Genomic DNA, 13,757 nt, shown 5'->3' with positions numbered 1-13,757 from the left:
TGATGAATTCTAGAGATAGAGTTCTATCTCTGAAATTAACAATACACTGTATGTTAATTAATTGAATTTAAAAAAATGAAAAGAAAAGAAGCTGTGTTTGCCATCCAGTGGGATTTCCATTTTGTAATGGAATGTAATGGAATGTTCTCTAGATGATCTTGAGAACCATAGTTGGAGAAAAAGGTGAAATCATGTTTCATCAAAAGAGAGGGAGGAGCCATCACTGCTGGCTCTCCTACCCCACAAAATGAAGTACTTTTGCTCAGTTAATACGTTTATTTTTATTTAGAAAAAATAGACTGTTTTTAGGTAAATTTTAGGGTTGCAGGAAAATTGAGGAGGAAGTTCAGGAAGTTTCCGTATATTCCTTCTGCCCTCTCTGCCGCTGCCCCCCACCCTCCACACACACCATTTCCCCTAGTTTTAATAAAAACTTTTACCTGAATGCCAACACTGAAGGGCACTTAAATCATTATCCCATTTAATCTCCCAAGAGTGTTTAGAGGTGGGCATTTTCACCAGGCACCTTTGCGCGGGGCTGAGAGATAGCGTCAGAAAGGGCAAGGATGAGCCTCAGCCCCATCCCCACTAAAGAGATGGCCATGCCCCTGCCTGTATGGCCTCTCGGGGCCTTGTTGGGATTCTCACACACTACACAGTCACTGAGAAAAATGTTAATTTAAATGACGTAAAGCTCCTGAATGACTCATTAACTGGAGTCTTTCGAGTTATGGAACAGCACAGGGCTTTCCTTCAAGGCAAGTTGAGAGCGAGCCACTCTTGCTGTCAGAAGGCTCCCATTGCTAGAAGCTTCCTCATGGTCTGGGTTAGAAGCATTTCTCATGTTGGGGTTATTTATGCTTTTCACCCACAGAGGAAATGTTCGTCAAGAAACCAGGTGATTCGGGGGAAAAATCTGTCCAGTTACTTTTGTGCCTAGATTGAGACTGATATGCTGGAGGAAAAGAGACAGGCCTCCATCCTGGGGGGAGAAGCGTGTTTTGAATCCTAATTATGCTTCATTTTTCCTGGGATAGTGTATAAAAAATGTAAGCACTTTTCTTTTTATCAAGTTAGAAGAGGAAGTCCAGGAAAGGCTGCAGTGTCCAGGGTCCCAGGGTTTGAACAAGACCATGGCTGTTGAGCCCTGGCAAGCAGGACCACAGACAGGCATAGAGCACGGCCTTGCAGTGGGTCCCCGACCCTCCCAGAGGGACTGACTTCCCACCCCCATCCCTTGACACCCAATTTGTGGTCTTGGTTGGTCCTGCCAGTTCAGCTGTGTCATCACTGAGGTCCCATGGGAGCTCAGCCCCCTGACATCCACAACCTATGAGACACGATCTAGGGCCTGGCTTGAATTCTGGCCAAACCACTGTGGCTAGTTTGGTCCAGACTCTGGGGGTACCGCTGGAGCCAGAGGAAAGGGAAGTTCAAGGCCAAGGTGAACACTGAGGGTCTAGGCTGGGGACCCTGAGTCCTTAGTGAGGCTGGAGGACCAGAGACTCAGCATGAACTAAACAGGAGGGGCCCCGGTGGGGGTGGGTCAGGGTTCCGAGGGGACCATTTTCTCTCTTTAAAAAATTTTTTTTTTCTTTATTTATTTGAGAAAAAGAGAGAGCACAAGCAGGGGGAGTGGCAGGCAGAGGGAGAAGCAGTTCCCCACTGACCAGGGAGCTGGATGCAGAGCTCGATCCCAGGGAGGCTTCACTGACTGAGCCACCCGGTTGCCCCAGGACCCTTGTCTCTTGTGGCTTTTCCTGTGGCGGATATAGGATGGTCTTGTAGTTATGGCTATCTTAAAAGTGAAGAAACAGGTATAATAGAGCATATTTCAGAATAAAATGTTTACAGGATCTGATGTTCTGTTCATCCATTCATACATTCACTCATTCGTCTCTCTCTCAGTGAGCAAGCTTTTGAGGTGCTCAGTGTGGCTCTGGGAACCAAAATCAACAGTTGAGGGCTCAGCTTGGAGAAGGCCCAGTTAGCAGAGAACATCACAAAACCAAACAAGTCCTGGGCCAGGCAGGAGGGACGAGGGGGTGCAGGGGCGTTCAGACCTGTCTGAGATTGTGGGGCTGGAGCTGTGCCCTGCCCGGCACTGACTGAGAAGCAGGTGGATTGCTTGGGGTGCAGAGGTCTGGGTTGAGCTGAAGTCCCGGCACCTACAAGTCATGACAGCGGTGGCAAGTAGATCACAGGGACTGGCCCGCCCAGTGATCAGATTATTTCCTCAGAAGCTCTGAGGAGGGCGTGGGGGGACATCGATCACAGACTTTATCACTGTCCGCATATTCCAGCCAATATTTGCCCAGCTTGGGGACATGAGATATCAAACAGCTACAAAATGAGCACGAGATTCTCTGGGGCTTTGGCCCTAAGAGCCTTCTGCAAAGGTCTTTGTGGGAATCAATGGGCAAATTAATGGCAGAATGAGGGCAGAGTGATGAGAACATAACGAGCTGGTGTCATCTTACAATTGGGGAATATTTCTTCGGAGGGTGAGTTGGTGTGTCTGTCCACTTTCCCTGGGGCCCCCCGTGTGGCCGTCCATGCTAGGTTGTTCCTGGTAGAAGGGAGCCGCCGATTCTCCGGGAAGCAAAGTGTCCTTCTTAATTGTGCCCAGTTTTCTCATGCTGGGTCTTCTGCTAGTTTCCGGGCTAACCCACAGCAGGGCACATAGAGCTCATCCGAATATTTACTCCACAGGGCAGTTTTTTAAAGACTTATTTTATTTATTTTAGAAGGAGAGCGCAGTGGGAGGGAGCAGAGGGAGAGAGAAACACAGCAGACTCTGGGCTGAACATGGAGCCCAGCACAGGGCTTGATCTCAGAACCCCAAGATCACAGCCTGAGCCGAAACCAAGAGTCAGACGCTCAACTCACTGTACCACCCTAGTGCCCCCTCCACAGGGCATTTTTACAGTTGTTCCCGTGGTACAACTCATAAAGGAAAAGATCATGAGATCCGATTACATAAAAGCTGAAATTCTTATAGGGCTGAAGAAAATTGTCAACAAAATCAGGTCAAACAAAAAAAAAAATGAAGAAAATGTCTGCAAAATACATCACAGACATAATGGCTGTTACAGGAGAGTTTTCACCATTAAATAAAAGCAGGAGACAAGCTATTCATAAAAGAAATCCACACGGCAAAGAAATAGAGAAACCTGTTAAAACCTATTAATCCGGGACGCCTGGGTGGCTCAGTTGGTTAAGCAGCTGCCTTCGGCTCAGGTCATGATCCCAGCGTCCTGGGATCGAGTCCCACATCGGGCTCCTTGCTCGTCAGGGAACCTGCTTCTCCCTCTGCCTCTGCCTGCCATTCTGTCTGCCTGTGCTCGCTCTCTCTCCTCTCTCTCTCTGACAAATAAATAAAATCTTAAAAAAAAAAAACTATTAATCCAAGTAAAACAGATTCATAGATACCTATGAGGCCAGTAAAGCTTAAAAGGAAGTTGCCCAAACCCAGTGTTGGCCGCGGCACAGCAGACCGAGCACTGTCATACATTTCTACTGGGAGAACACTCTGGGGAGCTAGAATTCTGGGGAGAGATGTGGCCTTGGAGCTTTATTTATATGTTTGCTTGTTTGTTTGTTTTTAGATGATGGATTTAAAACTATTTTTTTAAAGATTTTATTTATTTATTTGGCAGACAAGAGAGGGAGAGAGAGAGCACAAGCAAGGAGGGCGGCAGGCAGAGAGAGAGGGAGAAGCAGGCTCCCCACTGAGCAGGGAGCCTGATGTGGGAATCGATCCCAGGACCCTGAGATCAGGACCTGAGCTGAAGGCAGAGGCTTAACCCACTGAGCCCCCCAGGTGTCCCGCCATGTAACTTTGAAACACCAAAAATATGTATTTCTATAAGACTTTGTTCCGTAGAAACTTTAGGTCGACGCTCTTCCTTTCAGAAAACCGTAATGCAGAACAAAGTGTGCAGAAATGTACATTGTACCTGCCAGTGTTTTACAGAAATGCCAATAACTGACATTTATTGAATGTCACTGTTCAAAGCTGTTGCCATGTACTATTCAATTGTCACCAAAAAGTCCTTTGAGGTCATGCTGTTACTACCACGAATTTTGTTTTCAGATCAGGTTTGCCACGGTGGCGATTGACATCAGATGGTCCAACCAGTAAACATCTGAGTCACAGGCTTTTGGCTTTCAATCCTGACATGGTGGCCACTGGGCTCCCCCAGCACTTTCTCCGAAGGCTGCTGGGACTGACCCAAATGTTCAACAATTGAAGGGTATTGTGACTATAGCACACGTAAACTGTGAAATACAAGCAAGAATGAGAAACCACATGCTGGAAAAGTATTTATTAATGTGGGACGCACATGCAAAAGTGCTTCGTGAAAAGCAAGCTAGCTAGCAAAAACACCTGCAAATGTATGCAGTTCTAGTTGAATTGGAATCATGTCAACTTCAAATACTTTGGGGTTTTTAAAAAGCAAGTTTTACTCTCTGTGCAAAATTGGAAATAATCAGTCACTCTGAATGAAAAATCAGTTTCGAAGCCTGCAGACCCAGGGAATTATATACCAGGGGCTATGCCGATAAAGCTCTGTGGCTCTAAGAGACTTTGGAAAGTCTGGCTGTGATATCCCAGACGAGAAGCCGTGCTCTCCTTGGCCCCGAGCTTATAAACACAAACGGGAACTCCAGGTGATCATAGGTTTTTAGTGTTCACTGTTGCTACAACTTAGAACCATACTTTATGTCCCAGTCGCTGTGACTCATTCATTCACTAGATGCAAAATGTATCCCCAAACAATAACACAGAAATAAGGGTTTGATCTAACAGCTGATCTTGAAGCAACCTAGGAAAGTTTAACTCATGTACCAGGGAGTGCTCTGAGGAAAGCATCCTGGAGACTGGAGAGAACACCGAGGCATGGAAAGGCATCCTCAGACTGGCTCACCTCCTCCAAGAAGCCCTCCTTGAGCAAACTTCAGACCTGCTTCCGTGAGCCATCTTCATTCATGCTTACTTCAGCATGCTGAGCCCAGGTTTAGCAAAGAATCCCGCCAGCCAGCTCTTCCAGGAAGGCTCTACCCTTGATATCCAATCCAGGTCTTCTTTCCTCACCCTGGACCCTGAACCGAGTTTCTCTGAGTCATGTTCATCTACTCCTTACCCTACCTGTTGGCTATGAATCCACCACCTTCCCCTGTTGCACTGGGAGCTAAATTCAGTCTCTTCTCCATGGCAGTAGTCTTGAATAAAATCTTCTTGTGCATAATAAGTGTCTGGTGAGTTATTTCTCTTTAACAACTCTTATCTCATAAATAAGGTCAAGAAAAATCCATAGAAACCCAGCATGGACAATGGGAATTGATAGAAGATATGCTGGCATTCTGATACCAACTTCATCACCTGTGCTATGTACAGAAGGTGTGGAATCACCCCCACCCAACACGTATGCCCATGGAAAAGTCAATGCTGAATTATGACTCTTTGAACTGTGGGAGAAATTTAAAAATGCACCCCTTGCTCAGCACCCAGTGGTCCCTTAGAAATGCAGGAAGCATTCTGTAAGGACATGCATCAGAATTCTGAATGGTGGGATTCCAGGTGAATACTTTTCTTTGTGTCGTCCCAGTTCCCTGTTTTGAAAATACTGCCAGTTCTTATTATTCACAGATCTCCTCCCTGCAAATTTACCTATGTGCTAAAATTGTAATCCCGAAATCCATACTCATGATGCTTTCCTGACATTTCACAACATGCACAGTATAACTCGATGACACAGTTTAGCCCTCATTGTGCTTCTGTCAGAGGTAGAGCAAAGCAATAGCCCATCTTCCTATGTCAACAAGTACGCTATGTAGTGTCACAATGTTCACATGGTTGGGTTAGTCTTGGTAGTTTCACTGTTTAAAATGGCTCACAGAGGGGCGCTGGGTAACTCAGTCCCTTAAGCATCTGACTCTTGATTTTGGCTCAGGTCGTGATCTCAGGGTCCTGGGATCTAACCCCTGCATCAGGCTCTGCGCACAGTAGGGAGTCTGCTTGAGATCTTCTCTCTTCCTCTCCCTCTGCCCCTCCTCCTGCTCTATATAAATAAATAAAATCTGAAGCTCACTGTAGGGGTCCTGCATGTACGTTGCATTTTGTGCCTTAGGGAGAAAACACATGTGTTAGGGAAGCTCCCTGGCATGAGTTAGAGTGCAGCTGGCCATGAGTCCAGTCTTAATCAATGAATATCAAATAAAGCATCTTTGAAAAAATACAACAATATTATGTACTGATTGGTTGACCTATTTGTGACCAGAGATTCAGGATCCTCACCCTGCCTTTCCCCTGGGGGCAGTGTGGTGTCCATGGAGACTTTATGGAACCTAACTGCCCCATGTATTCAGGGCACCACCTGTGTCTTCCTGATGTCATGAGAAAGGGAAAGGCTGGGTCTGGGAAGCAGGTTGCATGCAGGAATGTGGTCCCAGGTGGGATGGGATCAAAAGGAAGCAGAAACAAGCTGACGGGAGGTTACGTACCCAGGGCTCTGGCTTGAGTGCATGACACGCACCGTGTGAGTTCACCTCCCCACCTTCCTGAGTAATCAGCTTTGTCACCTTCAACTCTCACATGGGCACAGAGGCTCAGAGGGTTACACTTACCTGTCTTTCTGATGGCTATAGAGGAACAGGGCGGGACTTGGTTGGTGCTTGTCATGGGGGTTGGAATGGACCAGGACGAGAAGTGAGTGCTTCGAGCCCCGTTCACTGATGCAGATGATAAGACGAGCATAGCCGGCCAATGGTAGGATGAGCATTTGGTTTGTGTGTCCAAAACCAGTGGTGTTTCCACCCATCCAGACATGGAGGGAAGTGCTCCCACCTGGGTTCTGGGTGTTTCCATCACCGATCAGGCTGTCTGAGCAGTCAGCTCTCTGGGAACTGCCCCGGTCCAGTTGGAAGATTGTCATAGTTGTTAACCGATTTATTTTCTCTCGCTGTGAAGGTTCTGCCTCTGAAGAATACCGACCACCATGAACTCAGGTGAATTCCGAAGGAGAGGGAAGGAGATGGTGGATTTCGTGGCTGACTACTTGGACGGCATCGAGGGGCGCCAGGTCTACCCCGACGTGGAGCCCGGCTACTTGCGGCCCCTGATCCCCACCTCTGCCCCTGAGGAGCCCGACATGTTTGAGGACATCCTCAACGATGTGGAGAAGATAATCATGCCGGGGGTAAGTCTGGACCCCAGGCTGCGAAACGGAAGGGCTAGCATTAAGGTGGCACCTACTGGGCATCAGGCACGTCACATGTGTCATGCTACCTGTCCTCACAGCTACCTTGCTGGTGAGCCAGCGGAAGCCCAGAGAGGCTAGGTGATCAGCCTGAGGTCACACAGCTAGTAAGCGATGGAGCCAAGACTGTGCCCCGGATTGTGCGGGCTCCCAGGGCAGTGAGTATGCTTTTCCCCATAGATCCCCAGGTCGGGTCCCGCTCTGAGCCCAGGGTACGTGCGTGAGCCCTCATAGGAACTTCGTTTCCACCCCTGATGGCTTGTTTCAAAATAGAGCAAGCACCTTCCTAACATTCTTGTGTTCAGCAAGGCAAATTGCATGCCTGGAAGACATTATTTATTTTACTTGAGAATGGGAGGGGGCGGGGCGTGCCCCTGCTTCTGTGCAAATTCTGTCCATGGAGGCAGACATCTTTATCTGAAGCCACTGAGTCACAGGGCCACTGACCCGGGGCAGGGCTGTTCCTCCTGACCTGATTGCCTCTTTCAGACCAGCTGCTCACTTTCCACCTCCCAGGGGTTTCCCTTGACATTTGTGCTTGGAGCAAAGCACGGGATTCCTGTTCTCGCCTTTGAGGTTGTGCAAACACTCTGAGTCGCTCTGCACTAAGGCACTAAGCCCCTCCAGGGGAGATGTGGTTAAATGTCAGGCAGGGGTGTGGCAAAACACTCCAGTCTGGGTGGCTCGGACCACAGACATTTATTTGCTTCTCATAATCCCGAGATTGGGAATTCGAGATCAATGTGCCTGCGGATTTGGTTCCTGTGAGGATTCTCAGCCTGGCTTGCCGACAGCCACCTCTGGGCATCCCTCTCCTCCTTGCCAGGGCCCCCAGAGGTCCCACTCCTAATGTCATTACAGTGTGAGTTAGGGCTTCAACACAGAAATTTGGGGGCACAAGCATGTTCCATGACGGGGAATGTGGGAGACGATGGAATTTGGAGATTTCTGGAGGAGTGAGAAGGGGGCATTCAGCAGTGTCCCAGCTGCACTGGTACATGCACTGTCCTGAGTCCCTGGGTCCCTGGGTGGGTTGCAGGGACAGTAGGTGACCTCTCGGGGCTCCTGCCCGCAGGTGTGAGGAGTGAACGCAGAACTATCCATCTGGAGCGTGGTGTGAGCTTCAGTTGAGAGTGAAAGCAAAGGCACAGATCCCCAGTTGCCCATTGCCAGGCGTCAGGGCAAGCAGGGAGGGGACAGGGTGAAGGGGCCGCTTCCTCTGTAGAAATGCGGGAATTTGTAATTTGCGAAGGCATTGTCATGAACACGAAAACATTTGCATTAGATTCATTTTGTCCCCTGGACCTGAATGTTTACTTCTTTCTCCTGATTCTTCAAAGAAATTAAAATATTTTCTGGGCCCCCGAAAGTATCTCACCAGCCCTGGTATTCCATGGTATTCGCCTGGCATTCCCTATGCTCCCTCAGGTCCACTGGCAGCCTCTCTTGCCTGAGCTGCCCACGCTGGGACTGTGCTGAGCTTCTAGCTGTCTCCAGACCATTCTTCCCTCCTTCTCAGTCCCCACAAGCTGTTGGCCAAACCTGAACCCACCCCAGGCTGAATGCCCTGGTCCTCCCTGGTTTTCTGCGATACGTGTCCATCCCTCCACCCACTCTGTGCTCCAGGAGGATCCATGCTAGCGCCTGGTCCTCCTGAGGAGTGTCCCTGACCTCAGCCTGGGGTCCGGGTGACCGTGGTGGCAGCAGGACTGGTCTTAAGTCCCCAGGACCACTCTCAGTTCTCAGAGAGCTCCCAGTGAGTTGCCTTCACAACCAGAGTGGTCTTTTGGGCCACATGGGGTCCAATAGACAATCAGTAACTAGTTTATGAAAGAAGAAGTATTTGCATTTTTCTCCAGACTAAGAAAACGAGGAGCGTTGGCAGAACCCCTCCACCCCTCAGGGTGGAAGGTGTCTTAAATGCTTTATTTATTCTGTTCCCCACCTGACAGGCTGGTCAACAGCAAGAACAATTAAAACAAGCAGGCACTGCCCCTCCGGTCCCCACTTTCTCCCCTCCTCCATCTTCCTCCCAGACTCTGAGATATTCCTAGCCAGTCCCTCGTTCCCAGTCCTAGATCCTCCCACTCCCAGTGGGCTGGCTGGGCTCCTGGCCCCTCACTCCCCCCAACACCCTGGTGTGGCCCCACTGCTGCCTCAGCCTGGGACCCCCACCCAGGCTGGAGACAGAGGAGAGGAGAGATATGGGGGATGACGGAGTTGCAGTTGCTCGAGGGGATGCCTTGCATAGGAGAGTGAGTCCACGGCAGGAAGGCCAGCTGAACAATCTGTGAAATCAGGCTTGGTTTTTTCTCTAATACGGATTTTACTTTTTTAGAGCCGTTTTAGGAAAGCCAGGCTTCTACCTGGAGAGATGGGGTTTCCGTTTCTGTTCGTTCTCTGATGGGGGCACCTAACCAGAATTTAAAATATAGGGCAGCTTCTGGAAGACCTCACCTGCCATGAGGGCCCTCCGTTGGGTCTGGCAGCATGCCAGAAGCTGGGAGACCTCACCTGCCATGAGGGCCAACGGAGGGCCCCTGGGTCCTCCTCACGCAGGGCGGGGCTCCCTCATACCTTGATGTCTGCACACAGGTGACCCACTGGCACAGCCCCTACTTCTTCGCCTACTTCCCCACGGCCAACTCGTACCCAGCCCTGCTTGCCGACATACTTTGTGGGGCCATCGGCTGCATCGGCTTCTCCTGGGTGAGCTCGGCAGGGGGGATCCTGGGGGATTCTGGCAAGGGTGGGACATGCTGCCGTGGGGACAGGGCTCCTGGGCCCATAGGACCTGAGCAGGTAGTTGTGGCACCTGCGGGGACGGAGAGGGTCTCAGCCTTGGAGAGAGTTTCTTGTGAGGGAATTTGGAATTCAGGGAAATAGAACGAGATAAAGTCTCCTTTCTAGGAAAAGAAAGCCCAATTCTGCATGCAGCACTTTTTTTCGAGGTACTTGGTATGAATTGAAATCACAACCGAGGCCTTGGAGTTTCTGCAGCCCATGCCTGGGAATCTGCATTCCTGCCGAGCATTCCAGAGGATCTGTGTATACCCTGCAGCTGCCCGGGGCTCATCCCATCTGTTGGCAGCCTGGAGAGGCCCCTGCCCATCAGCTGTGTGGAGCCATGAGGGGCAGGTGGCTCTGGAAATGGGGTCAGCTCCCGCTCCCCACGCCAGCAGTCCCAGCACCACCTTATCTGGAGATAAAATGCCAGAGGAGGGGGCCGGCTCGGCTCTTCCTTCCGGCCCCCTGCTTCCAGGTCCGGCGCTGCAGGAAGGATTCCCTCCACCCTAAATGCAGAGCACTCAGAAGCAAAGTGGCAGGCCGACAGCATCAGGGATCCCAGGGCCTCTTGTGTCCAGAGTGCCACCAGAGTGGCTGGTGCCTCGGAGCTGAGCGTACTCGTGGGTGCTGACTCGTGCTGACCCAGGACCCATGGCAGGGGAAGGACATGTTAGCGTCTCCTTGCCCCCCACTCCCACCTGACTTGCTGGTTCTTCAGACGAGACTTCCTGGGGGACCAAGTCAGCTGCCCAGGAAGGGTTGGGGGAGGGTCATCCCTGGCTCCCTGCCGTGGGTCTCTGAATTGCTCTCTGCCAGGTACCCAAAGCAGCATGAGCATGGACCGGGTGGCCTTAGTCACCTCCCTGTGTCTCTGATGAGCACCCCCTTCTGAAGGACACTTTCTTTCATAAGCTACTGTGGCAGGTTTCATTAGCCCTGCTAGCCCAGAGCCATCCTGTCCCTCCTGTCCCTGTGACTCAGCGTCTATCCCATGGTGCATGTGCTTTCTGAGGACACTCTGATTCCTCTGGAGCCTGGGTGGGCTGCCCTTTGGCTCCCCTGGCCAAGACATGAGTTCCTAACGTGAGTGCACTTCCCACGCCCGGAACTGACCTTGACTGGGATGGGGTAGGACCCTCCCCTGGGGCACACTAGCAGGCAGAACATTCTGCTCCACTTCCCAGCCATGCGTCACAAGCTGGTGTGCACCCCTGGGTGGGGGACCAAGGCCAACCTACCCTCTCCCCTGTGCAATGACAGAGGAGTGTCCAAAATGGCAGAACACCATCTCCAGCTCATAAAAGCTGAGGTCAGTGGCCTGACCTGGGGAGCTCCCAGGGGACTCGGGCCACCTGGAACCCACCTCCCGGACTGCATCCTCACTGCACTCCCTTATGACTGAAGGAGAATCCACCAGTGCGTCTTTCTAGATCCTTCTGTGTATACACGGATGCCTAGATGGGGTTGCACGTGGTGCTGGTGGAGAACAGCCCAGTCCAAAGGGGTTATTCTGGCCTGAACCTTCCTTCCTGGCCATTCCCCCACGAGTCTTAGTCAAAGAGCACTTGTCTGAAAGTCCTTTCAGCTCATTTCAGACATTTGAACAGCATCTGGAACTGGGAGATTTTAATCTGGGGTTCAGTGGAAGAGTAAACCTCCTGTTGCTCCCCAAATCCTGCAAGACCTGGCCCATTGTTTTGACACCAGTGTCTAGAGATGTGTGGCAGAGAAGAGTGGGGAGACGAGGGTGTCCCTGGGACCCAAGTCTGTGGGTGGGGGATAGGGAGGTCACTGTCCCTTCTGGGGCAGATCTGGGATCTGGTCACTGTGGGTTCCTCAGTTCTCTGAGGGTGAGAGAGGAGAGGGATGTCACATGTGCTAAGCTCTCTGCACAGCATGTGCCCAGAGGGGTCCCCTGTATTGCTTTGAGAGCTGCCAGAGGGAGGAGTCCTGCTGCTGTGCCCAGTTAGTGGGGGGCAGTCTCTGTTGAAGTTTCTCCCTGGGACCCCCAGATGGGAGAACATGCCACCACATTAACCCACCCCCCCCCAGACGGGGGCCTTTTGGGAAACTGACGCTGAGATTCTAAGTGACAGAGGGTACCTGTTTATGACAAGCTGACAGGCGGCTGATCCCTGTCCTCCTGCCCCGCTAGGCCGCAAGTCCGGCGTGCACAGAGCTGGAGACGGTGATGATGGACTGGCTGGGGAAGATGCTGAAGCTGCCAGAGGCATTTTTGGCCGGACAAGTGGGAGAAGGGGGTGGAGTGATCCAGGTAACACAGCAGGGAAGGGGTGCCCAGCTGCCCGGGACACTGGGGCTCCACGCCAGGGCCGTGGTGGCAAGTGGGAAAAAAGAGCCACTTGAGCTTCTATGGGACCTTCTGGAAAACAAGCAGTTAGGAAGCCTCTGGACCTGGATTGGGTCCCGGGGCTGTCCACCTCTCCCTCCCCCAGGCTCCGCAGATCAAAGCTGCTCCTGAGTGATTTCCAAGCTTTAATTCATTTAATTCTATAAAAGGCTAGGAATTAGGGCCCTTTTCACCGCACTTGACAGGCAAGGGGCCTGAGGCTCAGAGCTGTGAAGGGCCCAGCCCACCAGCCACCTCCCGCTGGTAAGTTCTAGAGCTGGGCTCTCAGTCCACATCTGTCTGACCACAGGGCTGTGACTGCCACCCCCCAGATCACCGTCCTCTGAGTGGTGAGTGCAGCTGTGACCGAGTCATTCCAAGGCTTCTAGAAAGTGCTGTATCCATGAGAACCAAGGTCATCTGACGTGGCCACCTTCTCTACACCCCGTGTCATTCATTTTCTTCACTGGACGTGTGCTGGTGACAGCGACGACGTCCCAGGGTTTGTCAGGGACAAGTCAGGCAGCAGGGGCGGTCCACGTCTTTCCCACCGGGAGGCTCAGGACAAATGCCACCAAGGAGACGTGGGCTTTATGCTCTTTTCACTTCCCAGCATGGATGATGGGCTCTGGTGGACCCACTATCTTGCTTGGCATCATTTTTCTGGGATCAAGTATATGATAATGAAATCGGGCGAGCACCGTTGAGTTTAAAGGCTTGGAGAATCAGTTAAGGCAGCTGTAACTCTGCCCACCGGCCAATGAAAACTCTGAAGCCCGGGTGCCTTTGTGTGCGATCACCTGCCTGGTGCGGCCAAAGTCAAGTAGGGAGCAGGTCCAGACCAGGGCTTCTGACCTCCATATGTCTGTTTTCTGTTGCTGCTGTCACAAATTTTGGTGGCTTAAAACAGCACAGACCTGGGACACTTGGGTGGCTCAGTCAGTTAAGCGTCTGCCTTCAGTTAGGTCATGATCTTAGGGTCTTGGGATTGAGCCCTGCCTTGTGCTCCCTGCTCAGTGAGGAGCCTGCTTCTCCCTCTGCTGCTCCCCTGCTTGTGCTCTCCCTCTGTCTCTCTAACAAATAAATAGAATTTTAAAAAAAGAAACAGCACAAAACTATCATTTTACAACATTGTAGGCCAGGTGTCTGACACCCGGGGGCTCCAGGCGAGAATCGTTCCTTATCTTTTCCAGTTTCTTGAAGCTTCCCACAGTGCTGGATCATGGCCCCTCTTCCATCTCCAAAGCCCACAGCATTCTATATATCCGGCCCCTCTCTCACGGTCACGTCTCCCTCTGACCACAGATGTGGAAGGTTCTCCACTTGCAAGTCTGGGATGATTCTTCTAATTTGATGCT

General features: G+C 51.2%; 1 protein-coding gene across 3 annotated transcripts in view; it reads left to right on the top strand.

The window, feature by feature from the left end:
* The window catches only part of DDC (dopa decarboxylase), a 79,557-nt gene that overhangs the window by 14,990 nt on the left and 50,810 nt on the right, over positions 1–13,757 (top strand). Inside the window, exons 3-5 of one of the 3 annotated variants that reach the window (XM_047695311.1) lie at positions 6,975–7,202; positions 9,858–9,971; positions 12,205–12,324. In XM_047695311.1, coding sequence (XP_047551267.1) covers positions 7,002–7,202; positions 9,858–9,971; positions 12,205–12,324 — 435 coding nt within the window. In that variant the 5' untranslated portion in view covers positions 6,975–7,001. Of the gene's footprint in view, positions 1–6,973; positions 7,203–9,857; positions 9,972–12,204; positions 12,325–13,757 lie in introns of all 3 variants that reach the window. The other 2 variants (XM_047695309.1, XM_047695312.1) reach the window with 2 other exon arrangements.

The sequence above is a fragment of the Lutra lutra genome, chromosome 11, assembly GCF_902655055.1.
Source record: "Lutra lutra chromosome 11, mLutLut1.2, whole genome shotgun sequence".
In the NCBI taxonomy this organism is placed as follows: Eukaryota; Metazoa; Chordata; class Mammalia; order Carnivora; family Mustelidae; genus Lutra; species Lutra lutra.
Note: the sequence above shows the minus strand (reverse complement) of the source record. Positions and strands in the feature narration are given on the sequence as shown.